Source organism: Vipera berus (genome assembly GCF_964194415.1).
Source record: "Vipera berus genome assembly, chromosome: 13".
Classification (NCBI taxonomy): Eukaryota; Metazoa; Chordata; class Lepidosauria; order Squamata; family Viperidae; genus Vipera; species Vipera berus.
This window is the reverse complement of record NC_138216.1, coordinates 1,410,237-1,437,132: the sequence shown is the minus strand read 5'-3', so window position 1 is coordinate 1,437,132 and position 26,896 is coordinate 1,410,237. Positions and strand designations below refer to the sequence as shown.

The window sequence follows — 26,896 nt, the reverse complement described above, 5'->3', positions numbered from 1 at the left end:
CCTGTGTACGATTTTGTCAACCCCTGTCTTTTTTCAAGCAAAGGGTGTTTCACTCCCCATCCTATCCCAAGACACAGAGCAGCTATTTTCCTTCCTTCCTTCCTTCCTTCCTTCCTTCCTTCCTTCCTTCCTTCCTTCCTTCCTATCATCTCTCTCATCTCTCTCTCTCTCTCTCTCTCTCTCTCTCTCTCATCTATCAACCTGTCTGTCTGACTATCTATCTCTATCATCTATACTTTATTTATTTTATTTTTCATATTTCTAACACACACATCCCGTCTGCTTCAGAGAAGGGCTCTATTTCTGAGCAAGAAGAATAAAAGCAGTATTAATGGGAAAGCAAACCACATCTGGGAAATACATTCCTTGAATAACACAGATGTATTTCTGGAAATGAAGCTATTGATCAGTGCTTCCCCTAGGTCAAGGGCCCCAGGACTCTGGGGTCACCTTCTACATATTTCTAAAGACGCTTCACCCACCCACTCAGCCCTGCTCAGAAGAGTCATCTTATGGCCCTGAGTCTCTGTGCAGAGGAGTTTGATGATCACCAGAGAACATTGGCTGGTCAAACTGACCTCAGAATCCAACCTGGGATTTAGCATTAAACCAAACTCAGAAGGTGAGCTCTGTTCCCCAGGATCAGTCAGCCTTTTTCTCTTCAAGAGAAGCATCTGGAGGTGCCAAGAGGCAGGCTTTGGGTCTTGAAGATCAAAGGCTACTCCAGGGAGATGTCGGTCAAAGGTGGACAGCCAACCTGCAGGGCTTGCTAAGCTTGGTTGGACCTGCCTGTTTCAAAACATGTTTTCTTCATTAAGGTAATGATTCATTCCCTTTGGAACAAAAAGAGTGCCACGGGGCACGGTGGTTTTTCTTCTTAAATAGCTCATCCATCATTGAACTCTGAATAAAAAAAAATGGGCTTTCTCCAACTGTTTTAAAGAAAACCTCTAAAAATATCTGACAATCCAGCTTGGCATTAGCTAGGCCTACATGTTACACTTGGTCATCACTTGCTTAACTATGGTTTGTTCATTAAACCTGCTTATACCATCCAGACCAAAGGCTGTGCAATGTTTTCTTGAAAACCTCCAGCAACGGAGCACCAACCACTCCTGGAGGCAAGCTGTTCCACTGATTAATCATTCTCCCTGTCATGAATTGTGAATTGTAAGATGAATTGTGTGTCTAACGAGGGGTGCCACTGAATGCATTGTGCTGGAATAACACACCGCCAACCCATGTTTCAGTTAACTTTGCACAACTTCAGGGCTAGCAACCCGCTCCTTTTAAAAAGGAAAATATTTGGAAATTGGGATTTTTAGACAGCTTTTCCAAGGGGCCAGTGAGTTTATGGCCCAAGTCCAAACCCTCCTGTTTAAGAGAAGCGCACATGTCAACAGTGAGGCAGTGAAAACACGTTGCTAGGAACTCAACGAAAAATCAAAACACAACCACATTTTCCCAGGCTGACCGATGAAAGGAAGGTGAAGGGCAATTAACCCGCTACATTAATTTATTTCTGAAGAAGTGCTATTTGAAAAGATGTGGGAAGCCAGGCAGTTGGTCCAGTTCAGTGGAATGGAAAAGCTGCACACTCGTCCAGTTAAAGACGTGACTCGTTGTTTAGATGGAACTGAAGAACTGAAGCAACTTCTTGGACGAGAAGTGAAACATTTTCAAGGGGAAAAAAAACCCCAGGAAGTCCACTTGCCTTTTGGAAAAGCATCTTTGAGACAACCATGACTTGGATGACAGAGAATCTCCATTTAGGTAAAAATGCAGCGATCCAACTTTCAAGGTTTAAAGCCACAAATGGTTTTATGTACCACATCGCTATTGACCCCCTATGGTTTGAGGGTTTTTTTTTAAAAAAAAATACTGCCAATCTGCTTCCTGCAAAAATCACCTTTGCAAAGGAGAGGATGCTTTATCAGCCAAGTGGCTGGTTTTTACTTTTGATGCACGGGCATCTAAGCAGGAGGCAAGTCTGCCTGCCTTGATTTACCAACTTTGAAAAACACCACTCCAGCTCATCCAACTGTTCAGCAAACCAGCAATAAATGTTGAGAATTGCCAGTTATCGGATTCATTAGTGATGAACAAGCTTCCTAAAGAAGCAATTCAGGGAAGAGACATAAAAAAAAAACCCTGGCCCCTCGCTTATTTTACTGCAGCTGGGAAATATAATTACTTAAAAGATGGGTTCTGATTTTTACTCTTCCACAGTCTGAACGAGTAGGCTTCCCTGTTAATTTAATGCATTAGATCACTTTTGTTCCAGCATCTGGAAGGACATATGGTAAAAAAGCAGTCACACTTTTTAAAGATGCATCACTGCTCTGTTGCCAGCCTCCTCCTAAGGCAAAAAAAAAACACAAAAAAAACCCCACCGGTAGGCCTGAAGTAGGGGGAAAGAAAGATCTTCGGATGCTGCCTAAGTGTAGCAATTAACAGTTTTTATTTCTAATACGGTTGAATAAACTTTTAAGTGTTCATGCCCTTCCTCCCCTCCTCCATGTCCAACTCAAAAGCTGTTGTTGCCTAAACACCTGTTGTTGGCTAAACACACAAGCACAAAAGAAGTCCAGCCTCGGGCAAACTAAAGCTAAAATAATTGTTTGACTAGGCTAAAACCTCCTGATGTGTGTTTGGGTTTGGCCCAGCACAATGGCCCAGCATGATGACCGTGGCCAATTTGTTTTTTTCCAATAAGCTTACAGGTAAGTCCTCGACTTACGACTGTTTGTTTCATACTGTTTGTAGTGAGCTTGCCAGAGTCCAGAAAAACTGGATTCTTTTGCGCTCCCGTCCACTCTCTGGCCCTGTTAACCTTCGGATCTGCAGGCTCTCTCCATTTCTCCCCCTTCCTGTGTCTTCACCTCTTCCACCAAAGGCTGATCAAATTTGCAGAGGGATCCCGAGGCAGGCTGGAGGCCTTATCTCAAGGGGAGGGGTGGGGGGGCTCAGCAGAGCAAAGTTTAACTGGTGTCAAGGCTGCGTCTCCAAATTCTGCAGTTGGGAAATCAGCCTTGGGAGCCTCAATTCCCGAGCCTGCTCAGAAGGCCCCCAATTAGCAGCCTGTTTGGGGAAGAACAGGGGTCCCCGAACATGGCAACTTTAAGACTTCTGGGCTTACAGAAGTCATGTTGAAGTCCTCTTGTCTTAAAGTTGGCAAGCTGGAGAAACACTGCTTTAAGGGAACATAGTTTCCAATAGCCCACAAGGGGTGAACCACTTCATCCTTTAGCCCACCCTTGTCTCCTTGCATAATGGCACACGTGGCATTTAAGTGTTAGGGGGGGGGAAACCCAGCCAGAACGGACTAAGGAACTACTAGAGGATGAGGAGGTCCACCCTTGTGGATGATTGGAAACTATGTTCCCTTGAAGCAACGTTTGTCAAACTTTAAGACAAGTGGGCTTCAACATGGCTGTCTGGGGAATTCTGGCAGTTGACCTCCACTTGTCTTAAACCTTGCCAGGTTTGGAGACTCCTGGTGCAGAAGATCCAGGATGCCTTCCCCAGAAGTGGGACGAGTGGCCGGAAGCCCCGATCAGCCCTCTTATGCTACCACATCTCATCGTAGCAGGTGAGACGTCTCAAACAGGGCTTGCAAAAGGCGACCTCATCGCCTTCAGCAAACCCCCATCTCAGCTGCTCTCAGGCTCTGCTGTTGCTGCTTCTGCACCCCCCCTTTCTTTTTTTGCTGGAAATCAGCTGTTGATTATATTAGTTATTTTTAGTAGCATCCGCCAAGCTCAGACACTCATCCCAGGGTTTTGGTTTAGATATAAATAGCACCTGTTTATTAATATTTACTTAAAACAAATTGGGAGGCACTTTACTGCAAGTCATTTTTCTATGAATTGATGACTACTGCAATCTGACCTAAAAGAAGTGGGGTGTTATTTTTTTTTCTTTTGCTGGGGAGGTAATTAGGCTTGTTGGCGTAAATGTGTGTCCCTGCTCCAGTAAACCATTTTTTCCTGATTAATTAAAAAGATTCTCAGGGATCGTATGCTGTGGTTCACGACATCAATTGTCTTCCCTGGAAGGGTGACATCTTCTTCTCCTTAAGTTTAGGCTCACAACCTTTTTGCAGTTAAGTCTTTATTTAAACCTTTATATTGTGTCCTAAAGGGGGGGAGGAAAAACAAGGGGGGGAGGAGGAGGAGGAGGAGGAGGAGGAGGAGGAAAGAAGGAGAAGGAAAGGAGAACAAGAAGAAGGGAAGAAGAGGAGGAGAAGGAAAGGAGAACAAGAAGATGGGAAGAAGAAGAAGGAAGAGGAGGAAAGGAGAAGAGAGGAAGAAGAGAATGAGGAGGAGGGAAGGAGAAGGGAAGGAGAAGTGAAGAAGAGAAGAAGGGGAGGAGGAGGAGAAGGGAAGAAGGAGAAGGAGAAAGGAGAAGGGAGGAAAGAGGAGGAGAAGAAAGGAAGGAGGAGGAGGAAGAGGAGAAGGAAAGAAGAAGAGAATGAGGAGAAGGGAAGAAGGGGAGGAGAATGGGAAGGAGGAGGAGAAGGGAAGAAGGAGAAGGAGAAGGAGAAGGAAAGAGGAAGGAAAGAGGAGGAGAAGAAAGAAAGGGAGGAGGAGGAGGAGGAAGAGGAGGAGCGGGCCGTCGGAGCGCTCCCAGTCCCGCCGCTGCAGGAAAGGCGGCGCAGCGGAGCCGAAGGAGGAGCTGCAACCGGCTGACGTGCAAAAGGGCCGCGGAGGCGCCGCAGCCTTGCACCCTTGCAGCGCGTCTGGCGTGCATTTGCTGCGACCGCGGCGGGCAGGGCCTCCCGCGCAGGGCGATCCCCCGGGAGCCAGCGCGCAGCGGCCCCGGCCAGGCGCAAAGGCGCTGGGAGCGCAGCCGGGCGGAGCGCATGGCCACGCCGGGAGCCGCGGCGCCCGGAGGTCCGCGGGCAGCCCTGGAGGACCCCGGCCCGCCGCCCCAGCCGCCCCCCGGCGGAGCCCAGCCCGCGGGGACCCCCCAGCCCCCGGGAGAGCCGCTGGCCGCCGCCCCCGCGCCGCCTCCCGCGCCCCAGCCTTGCGCGGCGCCCGAGCCCAAGTTCCTGCCGCCCCAGGCGCAGCCCGCGCCCCCCGCCGCCCCGCCCGGCCCGGGCCTGGAGGACTATTCGTTCCTGCCCCTGGTGCACGACGTTATCAAATGGTAAAGGCCCCCGCCGAGCCTCCGGGGACAGGGGCAGTCTACCTGGGAGGGCAGGGATGGAGGAAAGGGCCAGTTCCAGGCTAGGAAGTCTCCCAACGCGTCCCGGATTTCAAACGGAAGATGAGGATCTCCAGCGAGATTGGTGCTTTTCCCCCCTTCGATTTCTACCCCTTTGGGATTTGAATCCGATGCTCCCCCGATTTGGCATCTCTGGCCCAGCTGATGGGGAGCGTCCTGGTGCACAGCTGGCGGGGCCCCAGTTCTTGCCACATCTGGGCAACTAGAGGGAGGAAGGGGGTTCCAGAGCTAAACTTAGCCCTGTTCTGAGCTTGCAAAAGCTTTCCCTCACCATCTTTTCTGGTTTTCATTATTACATTTATAATAATGTTTTTATACGCCACCTATTGCACACACTATCCATGCTGGCTGGGGAATTCTGGGAGTCGAAGTCTGCCCATCTTCAAGTGGCGGAGGCTGAGCCGCTCAGCGGTGGCCCACAGAGGTCAAACATCTCAGTAACCAAAAACATCCCAAACTGTAAATCAGGACATCAGAACGATGCTAAGGCAAGGCTGGAATAATGAGATGGAGGTGGGCCACTGAATAGCTCCAGGGCCCAAAGCTAGGATGATTTTGAGGTTGCTCCTAACTGCTGGTGGGAGGGGGGCTGTTGCACATCTGGATGAGGAGGGGCCCTTTGGCCAAGGCCTGTTTTGATCCTCACAGCTGCCCTCAGCAAAAGGAATCTGGAGCTGTTTCCTCCCTGAGACGCAGAATATTGCTTTTCTTCCTTATTAGCCTCTTTGGTTGCCAGCCAGCCACTAATGGAAAATCCCAAATAGAATGTTTTCTTCCAACTACGTGGGAGTTCTTTTCAGGGCAGGAACACAATTCTCTGTTTTCAAAACACGAGGTTTATTTCTGCAATTAGCCACTCTTTCTCTCTGCCTTCCTCCCCAAGGTTGGTTTGTTTATTTTATATTTCATACTTCTTAACCAACCATCTCTCCATGATTTCTTGGGCCATCAGCGTAGGGGCGGGTGGGGGGTGGGTTTGAGTAGGAATAATGGGCCACCTTGATTCAGAGAACTTTTTTTGGAGGGTGGGAACCGGTTGGAATTTCTAAACATACCCATTTGGAAAATGATTAAAATGAGGTTTTTCGATGAAAGTCATAGAGAGCACCAAGGATAGCAAAGTTTGCCTTGCAGCAAGATGGGCGGCAAACCAATTTAATCAACGAATAATTAATAAAGTCCTGTTCGAAGTGACTTGCATGGAGTAAAAGGGAAATCAAAGCGAAAGAGAATTAAAATCCAGGATGCTAGATATAGGACTTTTATTTTTAAAAATGTAAGCGTGCAGCCAAGAGCTCACTTCTTTAAAAAAAACCAGAAAAGGCATTTTAAAAAGCATTAAAAATTATTTTCCAAAGATGGGAGCACTGCACGTTTCCCTGGCGCTTCCTTTCTTGTGTATAAATAGCATTGGCTGTTAGCAGAAGGAATTTATTTTTATTCTCCTTCCCATTTCTTTGTTTTAGCATGGATAAGGACAGCCAGGATGTCCACCAGCTGCTGAACGAGCTGAGGACTAAATTTGTGGAGACCCACAAACTGATCAAAAGCATGCAGGGCATCAGCCGGAGCCCCGAACAGCAGCACCAGCAGCTCCAGCAGCTCCGAGAACAAGTGAAAACCAAGAACAAACTACTGCAGAAATATAAAACTCTGTGCATGTTTGAAGTCCCCAAGGAGTAAAGGGGACATCGCTCTGCAAACAGGACAGTTCCTCTGAAGCGGCGTTTGCCAGACATGGGCACTTTAAGAGGCGTGGACTTCAACTCCCCAGCTGGCTGGGGAATTCTGGGAGTTGAAGTCCATGCCTCTGAAAGTGACCAAGTTTGAAAAATATTGTGCTAATGTAAGTGGATCTGGTGTGCAATTTGTGAGCCCAATAAGGTGTGATTGTGGAAAACTCGGTGTGTGTGTGTGTGTGTGTGTGTGTGTGTGGTGGGGTGATACCTGTGGGCTGTTTTCTGTGCACCTGGGTGGTAAAGCTATGCGAAAGTGTACCACTTCATCAGAAGGGTGGGTGGGTTCATCTTGCCTATTCCCAGAATTAAAAGTGAGAAAAATTAAAATCCTATATGTTGCAAAGCCTGGGGTGAATTTTCAGGTTAGCTTTCTACTTGCTAATAAGTTGATTCCTTGTCTTCCTGGCTGGGCTTTTCACCAGCCCCCCCCCCTTCTGTGGAATGAAGTGGTACATTCCAGGTGGAATTGTGCCATAGGGTCTTTGTGTATGGTTGATCTCAGAATTGTTAAAGGGGAAGGGTCCACTTTGATAAGTGGTAGGGACTATCTGAATCCCGTTTTTCAGCCCCCAGGAAATAATTTTTCTTATGCAGTGAAGCAGCAAGGGAGAAAATGGAAGCAGCATTTAAAATCTTCAGCAAATTAAAAAATAGCTTCATGACTTATGTCTGAGTTTTATTAAACTTATGTGACATCAATCATCAGTTTCCATGGAAGATGTCATTGATGGAGAAAGTCTCCATTTATCCATGTGTGAATGTTGTTTCGATTATTTTTAGCTTGCTTGTTGGGAGCAAATACTCCTTACTCCCTTAATAGCTTTGCTAAAAAAATAAATGGAGGGGGAGAGATGGTGGTGGATTATATTAATATTCTGGGGTTGCCTGTGCACCCCCCCTCCCCCACTGACGTGGCCGGTAATGCTTAACACTCTCGATTTATTTTACTTACGTCCTTCTTTGTCAGATTTGCCAGCTGTGTAACCTTTTCGCTTCAAAAATAGCCCCCTTTAAACATGCAGCGTGGATATGTGTGTGGTTTTTCCCCCACAAAATCACTGCATCATCGCTGCTTCATCTCAACTTTGATAGGATGAAAAGATAAAAATCTGATCTCTTGTCTGTTTAAGGCTGATCTGGGATTATCTTAATCTTCTTGCTCACCATTCTTTTCAATCCTGATCCTTAGCCATGTCATTTTTTTTGTTTTTTCCTTCTTGTTTTTTCAAATCATGTTATTTTTTTCCTTTGTTTTTCTTCTTCCTTTATTGTGTGTAAGAATGTTGATTCTTTCCCTCCTGATACATTAGGACAGTTACTATTAATTAAAGCGACACTGAGTGACGTTATTGCTTCTGTAATTAAAGTTATTTCTGGTCTGTGAAAGTCAATAATAAAATAACTTGCAATTTCAAAGAATTGAACACAGTTTGGGCATTACATGTTTTTGAAACTTGGCGACTTTAAGATGGGTGATCTTCCTTCCTTCCTTCCTTCTTTCCTTCCTTCCTTCCTTCCTTCCTTCCTTCCTTCCTTCCTTCCTTCCTTTCCTTTCCTTTCCTTTCCTTTCCTTTCCTTTCCTTTCCTTTCCTTTCCTTTCTCTTTCCTGCCCATCTCACTATCCAAAGCCACTCTTTGGAGGGGAATCTTTGCAACTGCCATCGAAAAGAAATTCTTGAGAGAGCCAAAGGTGGCATCTCTGGAGCTGCTGCTTGCCCGGCTTCAGGTGTGTGAATCAGCGTCTTGGCCTCATTCCAGCATCCCGTGAGATGAAAGTTTATTGTTTGTTTTTTTACTCCAGACCACGAGTGTGATAAAAGGCAATGAAGGGGAGGGTTGGGCTGAGCGCACCCAAGGGGTCACCAAGGTCTGGATTCCTGCCGTTCATCTTTGGTTTATTTAATGCTCCCTGGCACAGTAGGGCAGCCTTGTTGACTTTGCAATGCCTGGAAAATTTCCACTGGGCACAGCATGCCCTTGGTATTTACCACCGTGTGGCAGACTGATGCCAGAGGAGATGCATGGAAACTGGGAAGGGGATGATTATCTCACCCCCTTTCATTTAACTTCATGCCATTTTCCATTCCTCCAATGACTTCATCTCTCTTCTCTGAACTGTCTTCCATCAGTTATTTTAAGAGCCCACCAACCTCTACCTTATTATTATTAATAGTTGTAGTAATGGTTATAGTTACTGCACATCATCTCCAATGCCCCTATTAGAAATGCAGACGTTTGTTTATCCCATCAGCATTCACAGCTTGGAAACCTGAGGCCAGGCATTAGGAGGGCAGTTATAATGTCTGGGTTTGTAGACCATCTTTTCTCCAGAGCTCAGCCAGCCCAGCCCGTCTGCTATTTTCTCCCATTGCAAGGGTCTGGGGAGGAAGGCAAATCTTAAAGATAGAAGGGGGATTTGAACCCTGGTCTCCTGGAAGCTACCTTTGCAGGCGGTCTTAGTTCTTGAGAAGCAGGATCTGAAAGTGATTTAGATGAGGACTAGGATGGGAAAAGAGGACAGTCAAGAATCAGTCAAGTTCCTCAAGTCTTTTGAGAAGAAACATAAAGACTGGTAGAACTGTGATCTGCTTGGAAAGCGGGTCATTTATTGAGAAGACGACTCCTGTGTGGAAAAACGCAGAGGAACCTCTTCATGGGATTCACGCTGGCTGGAAATTCTGTGAATTGAAGCCCACACAACTTCAGGTTGTCAAATTTGGGTGTCGTGGTCTCATATACGTCTTTCAAGAGGTCTCCCTTGGCTTCTGTGAGGACTTCCTTTTACCTCTACAGCTTCGTAAGATTGGCCAGGCTGAATAAAAGGCTGGCTCATAGTCCCCCAGGGGTCTCCAAGGCTAAGGGTGGCTTTGGACATGGGTCTCCACAATCCAGCACTGCTGGTTACACCTTCTTAACATCTCCAGCTTCAGTCGGGCATCTTCAAGACACCAGCCACAGTTGCTGTGGTGGGACCTCAGGAAACCTGCTGCATAGACCTGTCACCCAACCCCGAAAACTCAACACTGTCCAACAGATACCTGTGCCAATATACCCCTCCCAATCTCCCTCACCCCATCAAAGACGTCAGTACCAAAGTTGGTTTTTTCCCCCAAGTTTTATTTCATAGAAAAAACCTCACCCGAATATATCAAAGAACAGTGTCAACCATTGTAAAAACAAGATGTCAATCTTGACAATCAACCCGATAAATCTACATATGTATATAAAGTGCCTGTTGGCTTTAATGCAATGCGGTTGTAGGTTGGTTTGCTTGTTTGTCAACGTCCGTCCGTGAAAAAGGAGAAGGGCTGTAAACAGGATTGCTTTCCCAGCAGCTTCCCCACCAGTCTCCCCTCCTTCTGTGCGCCCACACAATGGGGGTGAAAGGGAAGAAGAGGACAAGACGTGGACAATTTTCAGCAGCAGTAGCAGCAAATTAAAACTTTTCAACATGCTCAGAGGCAGCACACCAAAAGCATCACGGACACAGCCATGAGAAAGTCGGGGAGTTCAGCTACCGGCTGCTTCCCGTGCAACCAAATCCCCCCTCCCATTTCCCCCCAGTCTTTTGACCACAAACATAGTCGGAGGGCCTTCACAGAAGGTCTCCTTCCCACCACTGAGTCTGCAATGTCTTTTCTCCAGTCTCGGGTCCTGGCTGGACGGTCCAGCCTCGCCTCCAACTCCTGCTGAAAGGAAAATAGCCAAGGGGACTTGATGGCAGAAAATTCCCCGTGGAGAGTGAGGAGGCCCCATGTTCCACAGCCCGAGGCTTGCGTGCCCCCCAGACGGGCTGGCAGAGTTTGGCTACCCAAGAGCTTCTTGGTCCCCCTTGGTCAGGAAGGTCCAAAGACCAGAGAGAAGAGCCTTTAGCTGATCACACAGCGTTCTTTGTCCTTAGCCTGTCCGCCACGGATGGCCTTCTCCCGGATGTACATGAGGTCACTGTGGACGCTGGGCCTGCGAGCGAAGGGGGCCACGATGCCGTAGGCATCCCCGGTCCCTTCCCCAGAGCTGTCCTTCAGGAGCTTTTTCCCCTTGAGGGTCTTCTTGTGCAACAGGTCACAGTACTGCAAGGAGACTTTGCGGTGCAAATCTGGGCTCATTTCGTTGGGCAGTTTGGCCATGGTGAAGAGCGCCTGGAACATCTGGTCCAAACTGCTGTTCTTCTTGGCAGAGATCTCAAAATAGGGACACTTTTTTGAGTCCTGGCACAAGAGTTGCTCGATTTCTCGGGGTTCCACTTCCCGGTAGAAGTCCCGGTCACCTTTGTTCCCGCAAATAACCAGAGGAACCTCAATGTTCTCCTTGGTCTTATTTTTCAGGCAAGACTTGGTTTCCAGGATCTGCTGCTTCAGACGCTGGACTTCCTCGAAGGAGTCCCTGTTGTCCAGGCTGAAGACAAGGATGAAGACGTCTCCTGCAGGAGAAGGAGAAGAGAGGAAGAGGGTTAGGAGCTAAGGTTCAAAACTTCACTACTGGATGCATGCAGTGCTAGGGAAAGAACAGCAATAAACGAGAGGAATACAATACGTATTCCAGAGCTAAATGTAACTTTCCTGGCAATGCTTAAAATAATGCATGCAAGGAGTGGAGAGAGAATCAGAACATATATATATATATGTGTGTGTGTGTGTGTGTGTGTGTGTGTGTATGTATATGTATATATATATATATATATATATATATGTGTGTGTGTGTGTGTGTGTGTGTGTGTGTGTGTGTGTGTGTGTGTGTGTGTGTGTATGTTCTACCTATTATAAATATATATTATAAATTAAATCCTAGCCTCAATTTTATATAGGTAGAAAAGATTATATATATATATAAAAGTGCCTTGTGTTTTCCTTCTTTACAACTCCGGAATTACCAGATTTCCAAAGGCGCTTCAGTGAAGCTCCTTATCAATAGGTTGTAAAGCCGAGGCTGAAAGCTCAGATTTATAAAGTTTCGACTTGCAAGATTTTGAGGGACTGTGGCTGCCGGAGCGGGGATCTCGACTTATCTCTCCCCCATTAAACTTGCCAGGCTGTGGGGTTCCAGCTGCAGCCGTTTCAAAGAGAGACGGAGCACAGAACAGAACCGGGAAATATCCAGTGTAATCTTTTATTTTTAGCTGTAGTGAATAGATTTTCCTTCCTCTACTTCCCCTCGTCCCGTCCCTGACTCCAACCAGGCTCCCCCTCTCTCCCTCTCTTTCTCTCTCCGTCTCTCTCTCCGTCTCTCTCTCCATCTCTCACTCCCTCTCTCCCTCTCTCCCTCTCTCTCCCTCTCTCCCTCTCCCTCTCTCTCTCTCTCAGACTGGTTGGCGGAGCAAAGCCCAAGGGACAGCGCCTTCCCCGGACTGCCTCCGAGCCCATTCCCGGTCTCCGGCCCTCGATCCCCGCGCAGAGACAGAGATGCGCGCCTGCCGTCTCACCGGTTAGGATGGAGAGGCGCCGCATGGCCGGGAAGGGGTGGTTGCCGGACGTGTCCAGGATGTCGAGCTGGTAGACCTCCCCTCGGATGCTGTAGAGCTTGCGGTGGAAGTCCTCGATGGTGGGCGTGTACTGGTCCTCGAAGCGGCCGCTGAGGAAGCGCGAGACGATGGCCGTCTTGCCCACCTTGGACGAGCCCAGCACCACCATCCGGTAGCAGTTCTTGGCCGGGATCTTGAACTCCACCTCGCCGGGACCCATCTTCTTGATCATCTCCGCCAGGCGCATCGGAAGGATCGGCGCAGCAGGGGAGGCGCAAGAGCGCGCGCTAAGAGCTGGCGAGGAGGAGGCTGCGGAGGGGATGCGCGCAAGCGAGACGGGTCAGCTCGACTCTGCCAGTCCCGGGCGCCGCGCCCGCCTTTATAGCGGCCGCGGAGCCGCCGCCCCCTCGGAGGCGGCGCAGAACAGCCAGCGGGGGCCGGCTTGCGCCGCTTGCCTGCCCAGCTCGGAGCGCAGAGCTGGCCGACCAGACGCTCCTTGGGCGCTCGCCGGCGCTGGGGTCTCCGGGTGCGGGCAGGGGCGCAGGCGGCTGCGGGTGCCGACCTAACCCGATCCGTTGGGACTCTTTGTGGGGAGCTGGGCCGGCTGCGAGCGCCTCAAAAGTTTGCCATTTTGGGGCGACGCCCCAGAGGGCGATCTTTCGGCCCTGCGGAGGGGCGGCGAAGGGAGCCGGGCGGGCGCTCAATAAGGCAGCCTCCTCTGCCTCACTCGCCCACCCCCCCCACCCCCCATGGCCCACGGGCGGCGAGTGGGAGTTGTAGTCCCGCTGTTGGGAGGGCGCCAAGTTGGGGGGGAAAGCTGCTTGGAGAGAAACGGGGTGAGCCTCCGCGGTCTGAATGGAGCGCAAGAGGGGGGTTGGGGAGCGGGGAGGCGAGTGGCTGCAGCCTCGATCCTCTTCCAAAGAAGCGCTTTTTGGTCCTCACTCACTCACTCATCCGAATCCTTGGTCGAAGCGAGAAGGACTCGATCCGCCGCGCGCTTTCAAGCCAGGAGAGGCGTGGAAACAACAAGAAAGACCACGGAAGAAATGGGACTAGAGGAGGGTCTTCGCTCCGAACTGGGTGGGGGGTCTTCCATTTAAAGGGGGGGGGGAGAATAGAGAAAAGGAGACAGTGAGGCAAGCAAATCTTTTTCTGAAAGTCGGGTGGCTTGCAGGAAACCGCCTCTAAGGTCACTTTCTCCCGCTCCAAGATCCAAGCCATCTGGGTTCCTTGGAGGTGGGAGGACGAGTCTCCAGAAGGAAGAAATAGAGGGGGGGTCTTATCAGGAGAAACCTCAGTCCTTGCAGGAGGAACGTGGTTTCTTTCTCTCTGCAGGAGCCGCAACAGATCCAAGGTTTCATTACCAAGGAATGTTGACTTCCCTCTCCGCAGGATAATAGCTTTTGGGACTCTTGGCATCTAGAAAGTTCTACTGGGATTTCTTTCCTGGGTTGGGGGGTGAGAGGGGGAAGGTCTGGTCTTGCCACACTCAGAAGAAGAGCAAAGGGTGTCCGGGGCGTGCCTGCAGTGTATGGTCCCACTCTCTGAGAGTTTCTGATTTTGAATTCCCAGGAATAGATGATCAATATAGACTGTTTATTATAAAGTGTCTGCATCAGTGCACAGATAAAATGAAAGCCAGTTTGGTTTAGTGGTTAAGGGGCAGGCTGGAAACTAGGAGATTAAGAGTTCTAGTTCTGCCTTAGGCAATGAAAGCCAGCTGGGTGACTTTGGGCCAGTCCCTCTCTCTCAGCCGAACCCACCTCACAGGGATGTTGTGGGGAAAATAGGAAAGGGAAGGAGTATTAAGTATGTTCGCCACTTTGAGTTACTTACAAAAATAATAAATTGTTAAAAAAAATCTTCTAAAAAAATACGCGATTGAATCCTGATCTTTGTCATTTACAGTTAAAGGCACTATTTACAAATGTGTTCACTGAATTCTTAGCAAATCTACCATGCAAATGTCTTTACTCTTATTCCCGGCCAGCTGTTGCTCAATTATCTTATTTTTTGCAAGATAAAGACACCCACATAGTGCTCCCTGCAAATGCATCACGTGGTCGATTCATTTCCAAATGCACACACTGACGCAACCTTCTGGGGTTCCCTGCCTCATCTCCCCACTGTTTGTGGCCAAGAACTGGCGCCCCAAAACAGCTCAGACTCTCCTGCCCTGGCAAGTTCCAGAGAGCCAGGGTGCCTTGGCACAGTTCTCCTCCTCCTCCTCCTCCTCCTCGCCATAGCAATAAATGGGGTTTCTTGCCTTTGAGGGAGGGAAATAGTGAGCCATGCCTCTGAATTGGCAGCAGTGGAGAATAAAGTTAATTTTTAAGCCGTGATAGAGAGGATCTCTTCCATGCCACCCTATGAAATGGGATTGCATCAGGAGAGAGCTGGCCAGGAGTGAGATACAGAAAGTGGGGATTTCTTTAAAGCAGGAGTGTCCAACCTTGGTAACTTTAAGCCCTAAACCTAATCTCCAAGGTCCCTCCAAACTCGGTTGTCCTGTTATGCTGTCTACTTGTCTATGTGACTCAAGATGCAAACCTTAAAAATCTTTTTTTATGCTCATGTGAACGAAAGGCTTGAGAAGCAGTGGTCCAGTATTTGAGGGGATGCCCCAAAGAAGAGGGGGGTCAGCCCATTCTCCAAAGCACCAGAAGGCTGGACAAGAAGCAACGGGTGGAAAGTAATCAAAGAGAATCAACCTAGAACTCAGGAGAAATTTCCTGACGGTGAGAACAATCGATCTGTGGAACCGCTTCCCTTCAGAAGTTGTGGGTGGAGGTCTTCCAGAAGAGATTGGACAGACGTTTTTCCAGAATGGTGTAAGGTCACCTGCTTAAGTAGGGGGTTGGACTAGAAGACCTCCAAGGTCTCTTGCAACCCTTGTTATTCTATTAAACCAGATGGCATCGCGGCAGAATGACTCCTCCAGCCATTTTCCTCTCCTGCCACTACGGGGCGCCCGAGCGCCCTGCAGGCTTTCTCCAGAAGCTTTATAAACTTTTTTTGCAAGTTTTGGGGAGCAGGGAACTTTGATGCAGCCCTTTCATGACCCTTCCCCAGCTGGAGGTGATTTTACGCATCCCTTGTTGGCCCCAAAGTTTTGGCTTTGCATGCATCTGGGAGAGAAAAAGGACCGAAAACAGCCACACCCTTATCCGGAGAGAAAGAGAGGTATTGATGTGCACCCCGTCCAGCAAATAAGAAACACGGCAGTGTGGGAAATAGGCAGCTGTCTTTGGAACAGCAAAGGCCAGGAATGGAGGAACACGGCAAGGTGCAGAAATAACAGGGGCCCTTTGACCTCGGGTGAAAATTGATGGAAAATTAATTTTCTCCAGCCAGAATTTTAGACCCAGGAGCTTTGTTTTCTTCAGGCAATTCAAACAGGGAAGGTAGTTTATGAGCTAACTATAAAAGCCACCCAGAGGATACCCCCCCTGCCCAATCCATAAACAACTTGTGGGTAGCAATTGTTAGCAGCAACAACCATGGAGAACTGTTATTCCTTTGGGCACAAATTAAGCCATTGATTACTATTCTATCCTTAAATGACCTGGACTGTTGATATATCACTATGTTGGTGTGTACGTCTGTGTTTTTGTGCATTTGCGTGTGTTAAAAATAACCAGCTCCTCTGAGAATAGCTGGCATCTGGCAACGTTTGTTCTCGTCCATGAGATTGCTCCATCAATAGTTGGAGAAGATTGAGGAGAGGGGAGCTCTGACAAGCTTTGGGGTGCTGAATAAGCAGAAGGGAAGCAGGAGCCACAGAAGGTTCTGGAAGAAACCAGAACAAGCCTTCAAAGAACCTCATGTCCGTAATTATCCATTAAATTCACCTTGGGGACCCTGAAGGGGGTTGTGTTTGGCACACTCAGGGTAAGGGGTCCCCAAGAAAAGAAGCTCAAGCAGTGGAGATGGAGATGGATGGAGTCCATGGGTCTTCCTAGGCCCTGGACTTATGGGTTAACTTTGCCCCTTGATTACTTGACATGAATCCCAGACCCTCTGAAGGTGCAGTCTCTGATTTCCATAACTCAAACCATATTTTTTTTAAAAAAATTGACTCTCAGATGGCCGGATGGAGTCTTAGAAAATCATCTAGGCTTTCTTTAAAAACTTGGCAGCTGCCACAGGGTCACGTTGTGCTGTCCAGGGTCCTGAAGTCCATCCACTTCTGTCCCTCTAAATCAGAGTTGTCCACGTTTGGCGACTTTAAGACTTGTGGACCTCAATTCCCAGAATTGTGCTGGCTGGGGAATTCTGGGAGTTGAAGTCCACAGGCCTTAAAGTTGTCAAGCTTTGACACCTTTGCTCTAGGTGACCCTGTGAACTTCTAAAATTCAGTTTCCCAGGCTCCCCCTCCCTCCGGAAGGCAGCGTGTTTTCAAATATTGCCTTTTTTCTAACTAGCTGGGGAAGTCATCCTTTCTTCTCAACAGGACAGAAAGCAATATTTTTCTCATATAGGCCGAAGACTATAACTTCTAAGGTCAATTATCACTTTTCCTGGCTCTGGGGGCTTTAGGAGATTATTCTTTATTGGATCTCTTCCCACCAAGATCACCCCCGCCCCCCTTGCCCGACTTTCTTGTTTCTCCACACCTGCCGTGGGAGCCTATGATTCATTCAGTCCACAATATTTCCATTTCCATTTAGCATGTTCAGAATTATGCCTTAGATTGGCATCGAGAATAAAAAGCCTTTCCAGTCAGCTGAGCCCCAGGGGGTCTGCTTTGGTACAAATCAACAATGTATCCTATATTATTTTCTGATGCTCCTGGTGGCGCTTTGTTCTTTCGACACCATCAAGGATTTGCCACAACAAGAAAATAAGCATTTTCTGGCAGTTCAGAAGATATCTTTCTCAGAAATTATCTGGCCGGTTTTCCTGTCTAACTGAAAGATCTTTGTCATTTGTTCCTTTTAAGAAGAGCCCGAAGCGCAGAAATCCAACAGGTAATGTTTTCCCTGGCAATTTCATTTGCAATCCAGTCTGGAATAAAAAGGTATAAATCTGGTCCCTTGGTTAAACAAAGAAGAGAGTTTCTAAGAATTGCGTATGGTAAAACAGGTGTCATTATTTGGCGTGTTTTGTTTGGAAAATGTGCTTCTCGGAAAGTTAAAAAAATAAACATATATTTAAAAAAGAAAACGTCTCTCTCTGTCTTTTACAGATTGTGTTCCTTCAGCACAATTAACCAGGTTGGTGAAAGACCTAACAGCCAGACTTGCAAAATAAACAAAGGTGGGAAAACACTACCAATCTTGCTTTTGATTTCCTTTTTTTTTTTCTAGCCTAGCATGTTGTGGCAATCCAGCTCACTGGTTAGGCTGTGACTCAGAGCATTATACAAACCGAGAGAGCGATTAAATCCACCTCGAAAGTGTTGAATGAACGAAGTCCACACCTTAGAATTATATTTTTCCCCTGCTGAATTAAATAGGTGGTAGCAATCAAATAAGAGAATGGGGTTTCTTTCTGCAGCATCAAGTTAAATTAAGGAATTTGGTGCCATCCTGACCAGCAGTTTTGAAGGAAACTGGACAAAATCAGTGATGCTGTTCCTGATGGTTTTTGGAGTCCATATCTGAGGAGAATGTTGGTTTATGATGATCCACATCCATGGTAGCTAAAATGGCATTGAGAATGTCAATGGGTTTCAGTCTTGTGGGGAAGTCTGTGGTGTCTCTTACACAGCTGGGAGTCCTAAGGACACAAGATCTGTAGGTTATTCGTCCATCTTAAAGTCCATATGAATGAACATTTCTCAATGAAATTGAATCTACTCAGGTGTTTAGCAGACGCATTGAAGATTAATCTTCAATGGCCATTGAAGATTATGATGATGTTGAGCATTGGAGCTTGTATCTTCTCTTTTCTCCCAGGGATATGACCTTCCAGCCTATTTTCTTTTTGATAGAAATATCTGGAAAAGAATTACCCTCTTCCATCTCATTGTCCAAAAAGGGGCCAGCCAACCTATCAAAGCATCTTGACTTTGGCCTCAAGGGGACTTCAGATCAAATGATCGGTGGTAGCAAATGCATACAGTACAAAGTCAACACAACCACTTTGCTAACACTTCAGATCTAATTCTGGGTCAAGTGTACAGCCTGTGAATTCCTGAACTGCAGTAGCATTTTTCTTTCTTTCTTTCTTTCTTTCTTTCTTTCTTTCTTTCTTTCTTTCTTTCTTTCTTTCTTTCTTTCTTTCTTTTTTCTTTCTTTCTTTCTTTCTTTCTTTCTTTTCTTCCTTCCTTCCTTCCTACCTTCCTTCCTTCCTTTTTCTTTCTTTCTTTCTTTCTTTCTTTCTTTCTTTCTTTCTTTCTTTCTTTCTTTCTTTCTTTCTTTCTTTCTTTCTTTCTCTTTCTTTCTTTCTTTCTTTCTTTCTTTCTTTCTTTCTTTCTTTCTTTCTTTCTTTCTTTCTTTCTTTCTTTCTTTCTTTCTTTCTTTCTTTCTTTCTTTCTTTCTTTCTCTCCTCCCAGCCTTGATGAAGTACCTTTGTAGCCTCCTGAAGCTGAAGTCAAGGAAGACTGAGAAGAGAGAGAAACATGACTTGTAAATATTTCTCCTTCACAAGTCACAAACAAAGGCAGCCTTGTCAAATGCTTGCTGACGTTTTCACAGAGCCAGTTGCTACAAGCTGAGGAGTTCACAGCATCTTCTGAAATATGAGTTATTCCTTTGAGGTAGTCAACGAAGTGGACCAAAACAATGACACACCTGCCTTGAAGCTGCTTTTTGGCTTTTTGACACAAGCACTCTAATGCAGCGGTCTCCAAGCTTGGCAAGTTTAAGACTCTTGGACAAGTTGAAGTCCACAAGTCTTAAACCTGCCCAGGTTTGAGACTCCTGCTTTAATGGAAGGACAACCAGCTCCACCAGTCATTTTAACCCGCTGGGTTGGACAAGAAGAGCAGGGATCATGCAAAAGAGGCAGCATTAGTGTTTCATATAGTGGGCAACCAGGTGGATGAAAACGAGAGTTTTCTTCTCTGGGCAATTTCTACTTTATTTCTGGATTCCTCTGAAATGGCATTCAGAGGTAGACTGCCTATGGATATGGAGGATTCATACAGCCCGAACAGTGCTAGCGGTAGGTAAATTTATTGTGCAGTTGCCCTGTTCTGCACAAAGAATTTTACAAGGTTCCAGAGTCCGTGGCATTCTCTCACTTTCTCCTGGGGTTTACCCACAAGCGTTCTCTTCCAACTATTTTTTTTTCCTTTTACAAATACGGAGACTGGGAGAGCCTTTGGGAAGCTCTCAGAAAGGGCGGGGTTTGCATCTGGCCAAGAAAAGAGCTGAAGAAAGGCAGACAACACCCGATGGGGTTTTTTCCGTGTTTTAACTGCCCAATGAAATTAGCGCCGATTCTCTTCTCATTAGGCGAGCCATTATGCCCCAGCTCTAACCCGCTCAATCTGCAGAGTTTGGGCGTGTCACATGGGCAGGAATCAATAGCCCTGAGTTTTTCATTTCCTTGCCAAGAAGAGTAAACAGGATGAGGCCCCCTCATTAACACCTGCTGAGCAAGGAGACTGGCAAAGAGTTCAACGTCCTCTTAAACCATTGAGAAGGCCAAACCAGGACACGGCTGTTTCCTCTAACTTGGTCCCTTATGCGGACTTCAACGCCCAGAATTCCCCAGCTGCCAACAGGTAGTCCTCGTTGAGCAGCTGCCTCATTTAGTGACTGCTAACACTGCAACCAGTTCTCACACTTACAACCTCAGCAGGTCTGCAAAGCAAAGGAAAGCCGAAGGAAGATTGTAAGCACAACCGTGGTTTCACTTAGTGACCACTTTGCTTGATGACAGAATTGCCGCTCCCAGGGGAGGTCACTAAATGAAGACTGCCTGTAAAGAAACAGCCAAGAAAAAGGCTGCGTGTCCAAATGGGTGCCTTTTCTCCCATCTATTCCCCTAATAAATTAATTAAAGCGCAGTAATTTATCTGCTCGCTTCCAGAAGTTGTGGCTGCTCCATGACTGGAGGTTTTGACAAAGAGATCGGACAGCCTTTCGTCTTAAATGGTATACTACTTGAGCAGGGGGTTGGACTAGAAGACCCCCAAGGTCCCTTCCAACTCCCTTATTCTGTTCATTTCCTGCTCTTTTTAATCCTTTGCCTGCAAGAAAAGTGACTTTTGTGGACCCCCGAGAAGCAACCGTCTCTTTCCTTGCAAGTGGTTTGCTGAGTCACTGATGCCACCTCCTTCGCCAAAGGGAGACCCCCCCACACACAGAGACCTCTCTCCCCCCCCCAGGTGTGCACTGGTGGGGAGTGACTCATTGCTTCTGACCTGCCAAAGGCCTTGGGGAAGAGAGCTTCCCGGTCAGGGCAACACGTGGGAACCACCATCGTGTCAAAGAGCTTTGATGTTCACTTCAGGGCAGCTGTTTGGGTCATCCCGTTTCGCCTCCTTTTGTGCAGACCATCCTGCTCGGATCAGGCCATCCCAGCAGGGCCGAGGGGAGCATCTCCTCCACGCAGGTTTGCTGCTGGGGGGGGGGGCGAAGGTATCGGAGGCCAACATCAAAATTCAAAGCCGGCAGTGTTGACAAACATTGGCTGTTGATCTCCTAGTGGGAAAACTCCCACACTGGCTTTCAAAAGCACACGATGTTTCTAGATAAGGCGAAAGGCACACTGTTTCCAAGTTAGTGCTCAGAACAGGAACCGGGTAAAATAACAACCTGCGTTGACTATCTAAGAATCTCCCGGCTGTGAAAGTGCATGTTTTGCACAACACACTAAGTCATAAATCACGATTTACAGGTAGTTCTTGACTTATGACTGCAATTGGGACCAGAATTTCCCTTTCCAAGTGGTTATTGAGTCATACTCAATTCTATGACCTTTTTTCCCCACGGAGAAGGGAAGCATGTGGTCGTTAAGCGGATCTGGCTTCCCCCATTGGCTTTGCTTGTCGTGAGCCAGCTCAGAAAGTCGGGAATGGCGATCATGTGACCCTGGGATGCTGCAACCACCATAAATGTAGACCAGTTGCCAAATGCCCAAGTTCTGACCAGGGGACCACGGAGCCAGTCCTAAATGCAAGCACTGGTTGCATCTCGTTTTTTCAGTGCTGTTGCAACTTGAATGGTTGTATATCGTGGCCCACCAGTGCACGCCACAAAGTGCTGGGTGCATGCAGTATGCAAGCAGACACACACAAACCATGTTACGGCCCAATTAAGGTAACAGTGAGAGAGTCAGATGAACGAAGAGAAATATTTCATTGCATCACAGATAACGAAGGAGTGAAATGAGCTTCCTCAAGGCCTCGAAATCAGCTCATCCTGGAAGGTGGCAGGGACAAAAATATGGATCTTCAAATGGCAGGAAGAATGACAAGCAAGCCTCGGCTTGTTAGGAGACCAAAGGATTGGGATGCAGTGTGTGTGTGTGGGTGGATGTGTGGGTGGTTAGCAGCCCAGTGCAATGAAGCCCTCCAGGCGGCAAAGCGATGAGGGTCCTTGGGGGTCCCACTGGCCATGGGACTGGATGAACCGCTGCCCCCTTTTGACTGTGTTTATAGCCCCCTCCTCCCATGTCACCCTCTCTTTCATCCTCTCTTCTCTGCTTGGTTACATGGGCGACGCACTGGATGTTCCAGGCTGATCCTCGCTTGAAATTATCACCCCCTGGTTAGCTGGCAGAGACACCAGTTCTTCAGAACACAGTGTTTAGAAACAGGACCCCACTGTGTTTCAAAATCCTGGGGGGAGAAAAGCAGGGCTGAGGGTTTTTTTTCCCTCTGGCGGTGGAGACTGAAGTGTTAGCATGTTGTGCAGCTGTACCCAGAAAGCGAGGGCCATTCTAACACCTCCGGCTGGCTTTAAAAGAGAGAAGGATTAGGAGGAAAATGTCAGCGGTAACCAGAGACAGTCTGAATTCTGCACACATTGCTGTGAAATATAGGTCATGGGGAACAGGGAGCCCAGCTGTTGAGCTCCACAACACCAAAGCAGATGTTCTTGTCTCAGCATTGGCTTGGTCTTCTTTTTGTTGTTGAGGACACCACTCAAGATGTTCTGGTGGGTTTCCAAGCCAGGAAACGTTCTCTGCAAGAGGTTTTGGGTGCTCCATCACTGAACAGTTTCAGGAAGAAGTTAGACAACCATTTGTTCAGAATCATACTGGGTCTCCTGCTTGAGTAGGGGGTTGGACTAGAAGACCTCCAAAGTCCTTCCAACCATATCATTCTACGTTCTATGTCCCAAACTCCTTCCCTTCCAACATGAAGTCTCTTAGAAGGAGACACTCCCCAGAAAATTTTAATTTGTGACCATATCTGGAGAATTGTTCCTTGCAGCGTCTTCTAAGATCATATGGTGGCTAGGCTGAAAATTATCCAGCCTGTTTCACCCTTCATGGTAAACCTTAGTGTGCTTAAACCACCATGGTTTATGGTGCAACCAACTTGCTGGTCACCCAAGGTACCAAGACACCAACAATGTTTGCATATCCTAAAGCCTAACAAACCACGTTATGAATGATGCATGAATCCAAGCATAAAAGATAACACCAAGAGTTGAAATCCTGGGAATGTGGATAGGTTTCTCCCCCACCCCGGAAGAGGAATTATAAACTTTTAATAGCAGCAAGGTTTTTATTTTGGTTTTAAACCCCAACGGGAGCTCCTTCAAATCATTCTCAGCCTAAGAGAAGGAATTCACACTTCGTAAGAAATGGCACTTTGTTTAGAAAATGAGTTAAGCCAAATTGTTTGGTCTCTTTTCTAAAGAGTGGCTTCAACAGCCAGATGGGTAGCACATAAATTTAATGAATATTTTTATTTTTATTTAAAAAAGCACCAAGTTGGATTTTGTTGCAAAGGAAGCTCTAACTAAATCAAGCCAAAATGTCTGCAAGAAAATCACCAAGCTCAGAGAACATCAAAGACCTCACAGTCCCCCTCCTCCTCCTCTCCCTTCTGGCACTGATGATGTAACCTAGTTGGGTCATGAAACGTCTGCAAGAAAACCACCCAGCTCAGAGAGCACCCGGGACCCCTCAGTTCAACCCTGAGCTACAAACATTCTCCTTTATTGAAACCAAATCACAATTTAGCCTGGGGGGGGGGCGGATCCAACGTTCACCGATTGGGATTGGAAACCGTTTCCTTGTCCTTCCAGGCATTTTGCTATTTGTTTATTTCCTATGAGGCGGATCACACCCTCTCTCCCCACGTGGATTCGTTTATTTGCTTTGTGTGAGGAATGTTTGCTCGTCCTGAACTGAAACAGGCATGCGGGGGTGGGGGGGTGGGAAGGACTCCGAAGGGTGAGCATTTCCAGGCAACTCTTAGTTTATATGGAAAAGCAAACACGGCCCAGTTCTGAAAGGGCCAGGCAAATATTAACGCCGATTGGACCAGATGGAAGGGGGAGGGGGAAAAAAGACAAAAAAGAGAGATGGGGGGACCAGAGGCCTTTCCGCCAATGGCGGGGGCTGCTTTGTAATGTCTGCAAAACAGGAAGAAAACATCGACTAGCAAAACACTTAGCGATGTCACAGGCAGGAAGCCGCCTGGAGCGGAAAAGGGTTTTATTCTGCAAACAAATGAGGCAATCAAGTCTCTGTGAGCAACACAGGCAGTCCTTGACTTACAGCAGTCCTCATTTAGTGACTACTCAAAGTTACAACGGCACCGAAAAGGGGACTTAACGACCGCTTTTCGCAGTTACAACCCTTGCAGCATCTCCCGTGATCACGTGATCAAAATTTGGACGCTTGGCAATTGATCCGTATTTGTGATGGCCTCAGCCTCCCGGGGTCATGTGATTCCCCCTTTTGCGACCTTCTGACAAGCCAAGTCCACGGGAGGGGCCAGATCCACTTAACAACCGTGTTACTGAACCACTGCAGTGATTCACTTAACAGCTGTGGCAAGGAAGGCTGCAAAATGGGGCAAAATACACTTAACAACCGTCTCCCTTAGCAACAGAAATTTTGGGCTCAATTGTGGTCGTAAGTCGAGAACTACCTGCATTTGCAATGGTGCCTGGTCAATTCACAAGCCTTGTCCCCAGACGGCCAGACACAATCGGTGTGCAGAGGGCCTTCCTTCCGTTTGGCCACAGGTGTGTTTTTCCAGCTGACCATTTCACGTTCTCCCCAACCCACAATCCTCCTGAAGCAGCCGGTGAATCCTGATCCAGGGCCTGCAGCTCCGAATGAACCAGGGAAAAACCAGCCTCTCCATCTGCTGATTAGCCAAAGCAGGTCGGATCTGACCCCCGCCTACCTGGCCCCCAATTAATCGGCATCCCACCAGGCAGAATTTCAAACACAGCCATCTCTTAAATCAAAAGCAAACAGGACTCAACCCGGCTTTTGCTCCAGGGCATTTAGCCTGCTGCTCTTCCCTCCCGCAGAGCCTTCATTCATAAATGTCATCAGGCTGCTTAATTAAGTCCCCGGAGAATTTTATGTTGTTACACACTCTGTCTCTCTCTCTCTCTCTTTAAAAAAAGGGGTTATTTGCAAGGGATGCGCTCTGGAAAAAGACATGCATTGAGAAGACCACAGAAGGGGCAACGGGGGACCAGAAGTTGGAGGCAGAGGCAGACACCTGTAAGATATTTTAATGGAAAGAGGGCACCCCCTGCGTTGGGTAGAGTCAGAGCATGCATATTCGATTCAGCCAGCAAACAGATTGCAACCGATGCTTTACAGTCCAGGGCCAAAAGTTTGCTTTCTAGTCCTTAGCATCCCAGAACGTGGGCGGGTTTGCATTCCCAAGTTCTGGGGGGGGGTGTTGCAATTGTTATCTGCTTTCCATCTTTTGGTGTGTGTGTGTGTGTGTGTGTGTGTGTGTGTGTGTAAAAACAACAACCCACAAATACTGTACCTGCCTTAAGACTAATGGCCCTCTTTTATTTACCTACAAAAACAGGCAGAAAAAGACACTGGCATTATATATGCTGCAAAGGCTGGCAATGCCATCTCGGGGATCTCTGGAAGCTGTTGAAAAAAAGGGGCCTGGGGAACGCTCTGGGTCCAGCCTGCTCAACCCCCCTACTTTGCAAAACACATGTAAGGCAAGAATTAATAGACTTTACAGCAGTCAGTCTCAACCAAAGCAATCAAGTAAACAATACCCCAACCAAGAAACTGCCCAAGAAGTCAATAAAGCCCAACCAAAGAATTTCTAAGACCCACACACACACACACACACACACACACACCTCAAAGGAGACTTTCATTTGCACAAACACAACTTAGTAGGTGTGAAGGCGTGTACTGTTAGCACTGAGTTTAAAGACATCAGACTTCGGTGGGTTTTGAGTTCTTCTAAGAACGGTGAAGAGAAGATCGGCAAGGACATAGTCCAGTAGAATTTTCTTTCTGTTGGAAAACCCATGCTGAAAAAAGAAGAATTAAGAGTTGCACGGCAAAAGTATTGAGTGGTCAAGCTGGACGGATCAACCTTCCTTTGGGCAACCTAGTGGACATTAAGATTTCCTCTGCCAAGGAGCACAAAACTATATTTTGTTTTTGTTTGTTTTTGTTTTTATAAACCGCCCTTCTCCCGAGGGACTCGGGGCGGTGTACAGAGGAAGGAAGGTATACAGATTGAACAATAAAAAACAATAGTAAAAACAAACTGGGACCCCAATTAAAGCTATCATGCCAGGCCGGACTGCTGGAACAGGAAAGTTTTTAAGTCGCGCCGGAAGGTGCGGAGGTCGGGGGCCATCCGGATTTCGGTTGGTAAGCTGTTCCAGAGGGCTGGCGCACCCACTGAGAATGCCCTCCCCCTGGGGGCCACCAGCCGACATTCCTTGAGCGGTGGCACCCTGAGGAGGCCCTCTCTGTGGGAGCGCACAGGACGGTGGGGTGCTGACATTGGCAGAAGGTGCTCCCGTAGGTAGTCCGGGAAGCTGAAGCTCTCAAGGGAAGGCTGAGCAAGAGTTTTCAGCAAAGATTTAGGTTTGGCCAAGAGCAATGTGGTTGAAACTAGTCTTGTCTGCTTCGCTTGGTAGAGCAATTATCAACCAATTATTATTATTTTTTTAGCACCTAGGCAACATTAAGCAAACTTCGGACAAGCTTCTAGCCTCTTCTGGTTATGCAGATCCCTGTGAACAGCTTGAAACAGATGTTAATTAGAGACATCTACCCTCTTCATTTTTTTAAATGAAGCCTCCTTTATGGCTTATCTCCTCCACCTTACAATGTTTATCTTGCCCTCCAGAGGACCGCCTGCACTGAGTCATAGCTACCCTATGCAAAACTATTAACCGAGTAGAGCTGTTCACACATTATACTTCTCCCCGATAACCAGGTTTATTCAATTAACCCAGTGTTATGGGTTCACACAGTACAGTGAACTGAAGGAGCCAGATTTCTAGAACATTTCTGTACTAATCTACCATTAGTAGATTGCTTTTACCAAGTGCCAGTTAGCATCTCTAATTCTTAGAAACAGATTTTGGTCTGTGCC

The 26,896-nt window shown here is 47.5% G+C and overlaps 3 protein-coding genes across 3 annotated transcripts in view; 1 reads left to right on the top strand and 2 right to left on the bottom strand.

Moving 5' to 3' along the window:
* The first annotated feature begins 4,767 nt into the window (after positions 1-4,767).
* Positions 4,768-8,688, top strand: MED9 (mediator complex subunit 9). The gene is made up of 2 exons (XM_081337851.1): positions 4,768-5,151; positions 6,696-8,688. Exons 1-2 carry the CDS (start codon positions 4,865-4,867, stop codon positions 6,910-6,912), a joined length of 504 nt encoding a protein of 167 aa, XP_081193977.1. The 5' UTR covers positions 4,768-4,864; the 3' UTR covers positions 6,913-8,688.
* Positions 8,689-10,101: 1,413 nt separating this feature from the next.
* RASD1 (ras related dexamethasone induced 1) lies at positions 10,102-12,673 on the bottom strand (the record flags this gene model as incomplete). The annotated part of the gene is made up of 2 exons (XM_081337839.1): positions 10,102-11,388; positions 12,388-12,673. The coding sequence occupies 2 exons, from the start codon at positions 12,671-12,673 to the stop codon at positions 10,838-10,840; spliced, it is 837 nt and encodes a 278-aa protein (XP_081193965.1). The 3' UTR covers positions 10,102-10,837.
* Positions 12,674-25,760: 13,087 nt separating this feature from the next.
* The window catches only part of PEMT (phosphatidylethanolamine N-methyltransferase), a 31,569-nt gene continuing 30,433 nt past the window's right edge, over positions 25,761-26,896 (bottom strand). Inside the window, exon 7 of the transcript XR_014027744.1 lies at positions 25,761-25,814. The gene's annotated coding sequence lies outside the window, so the exon portion shown is untranslated. The remainder of the gene's footprint in view (positions 25,815-26,896) is intronic.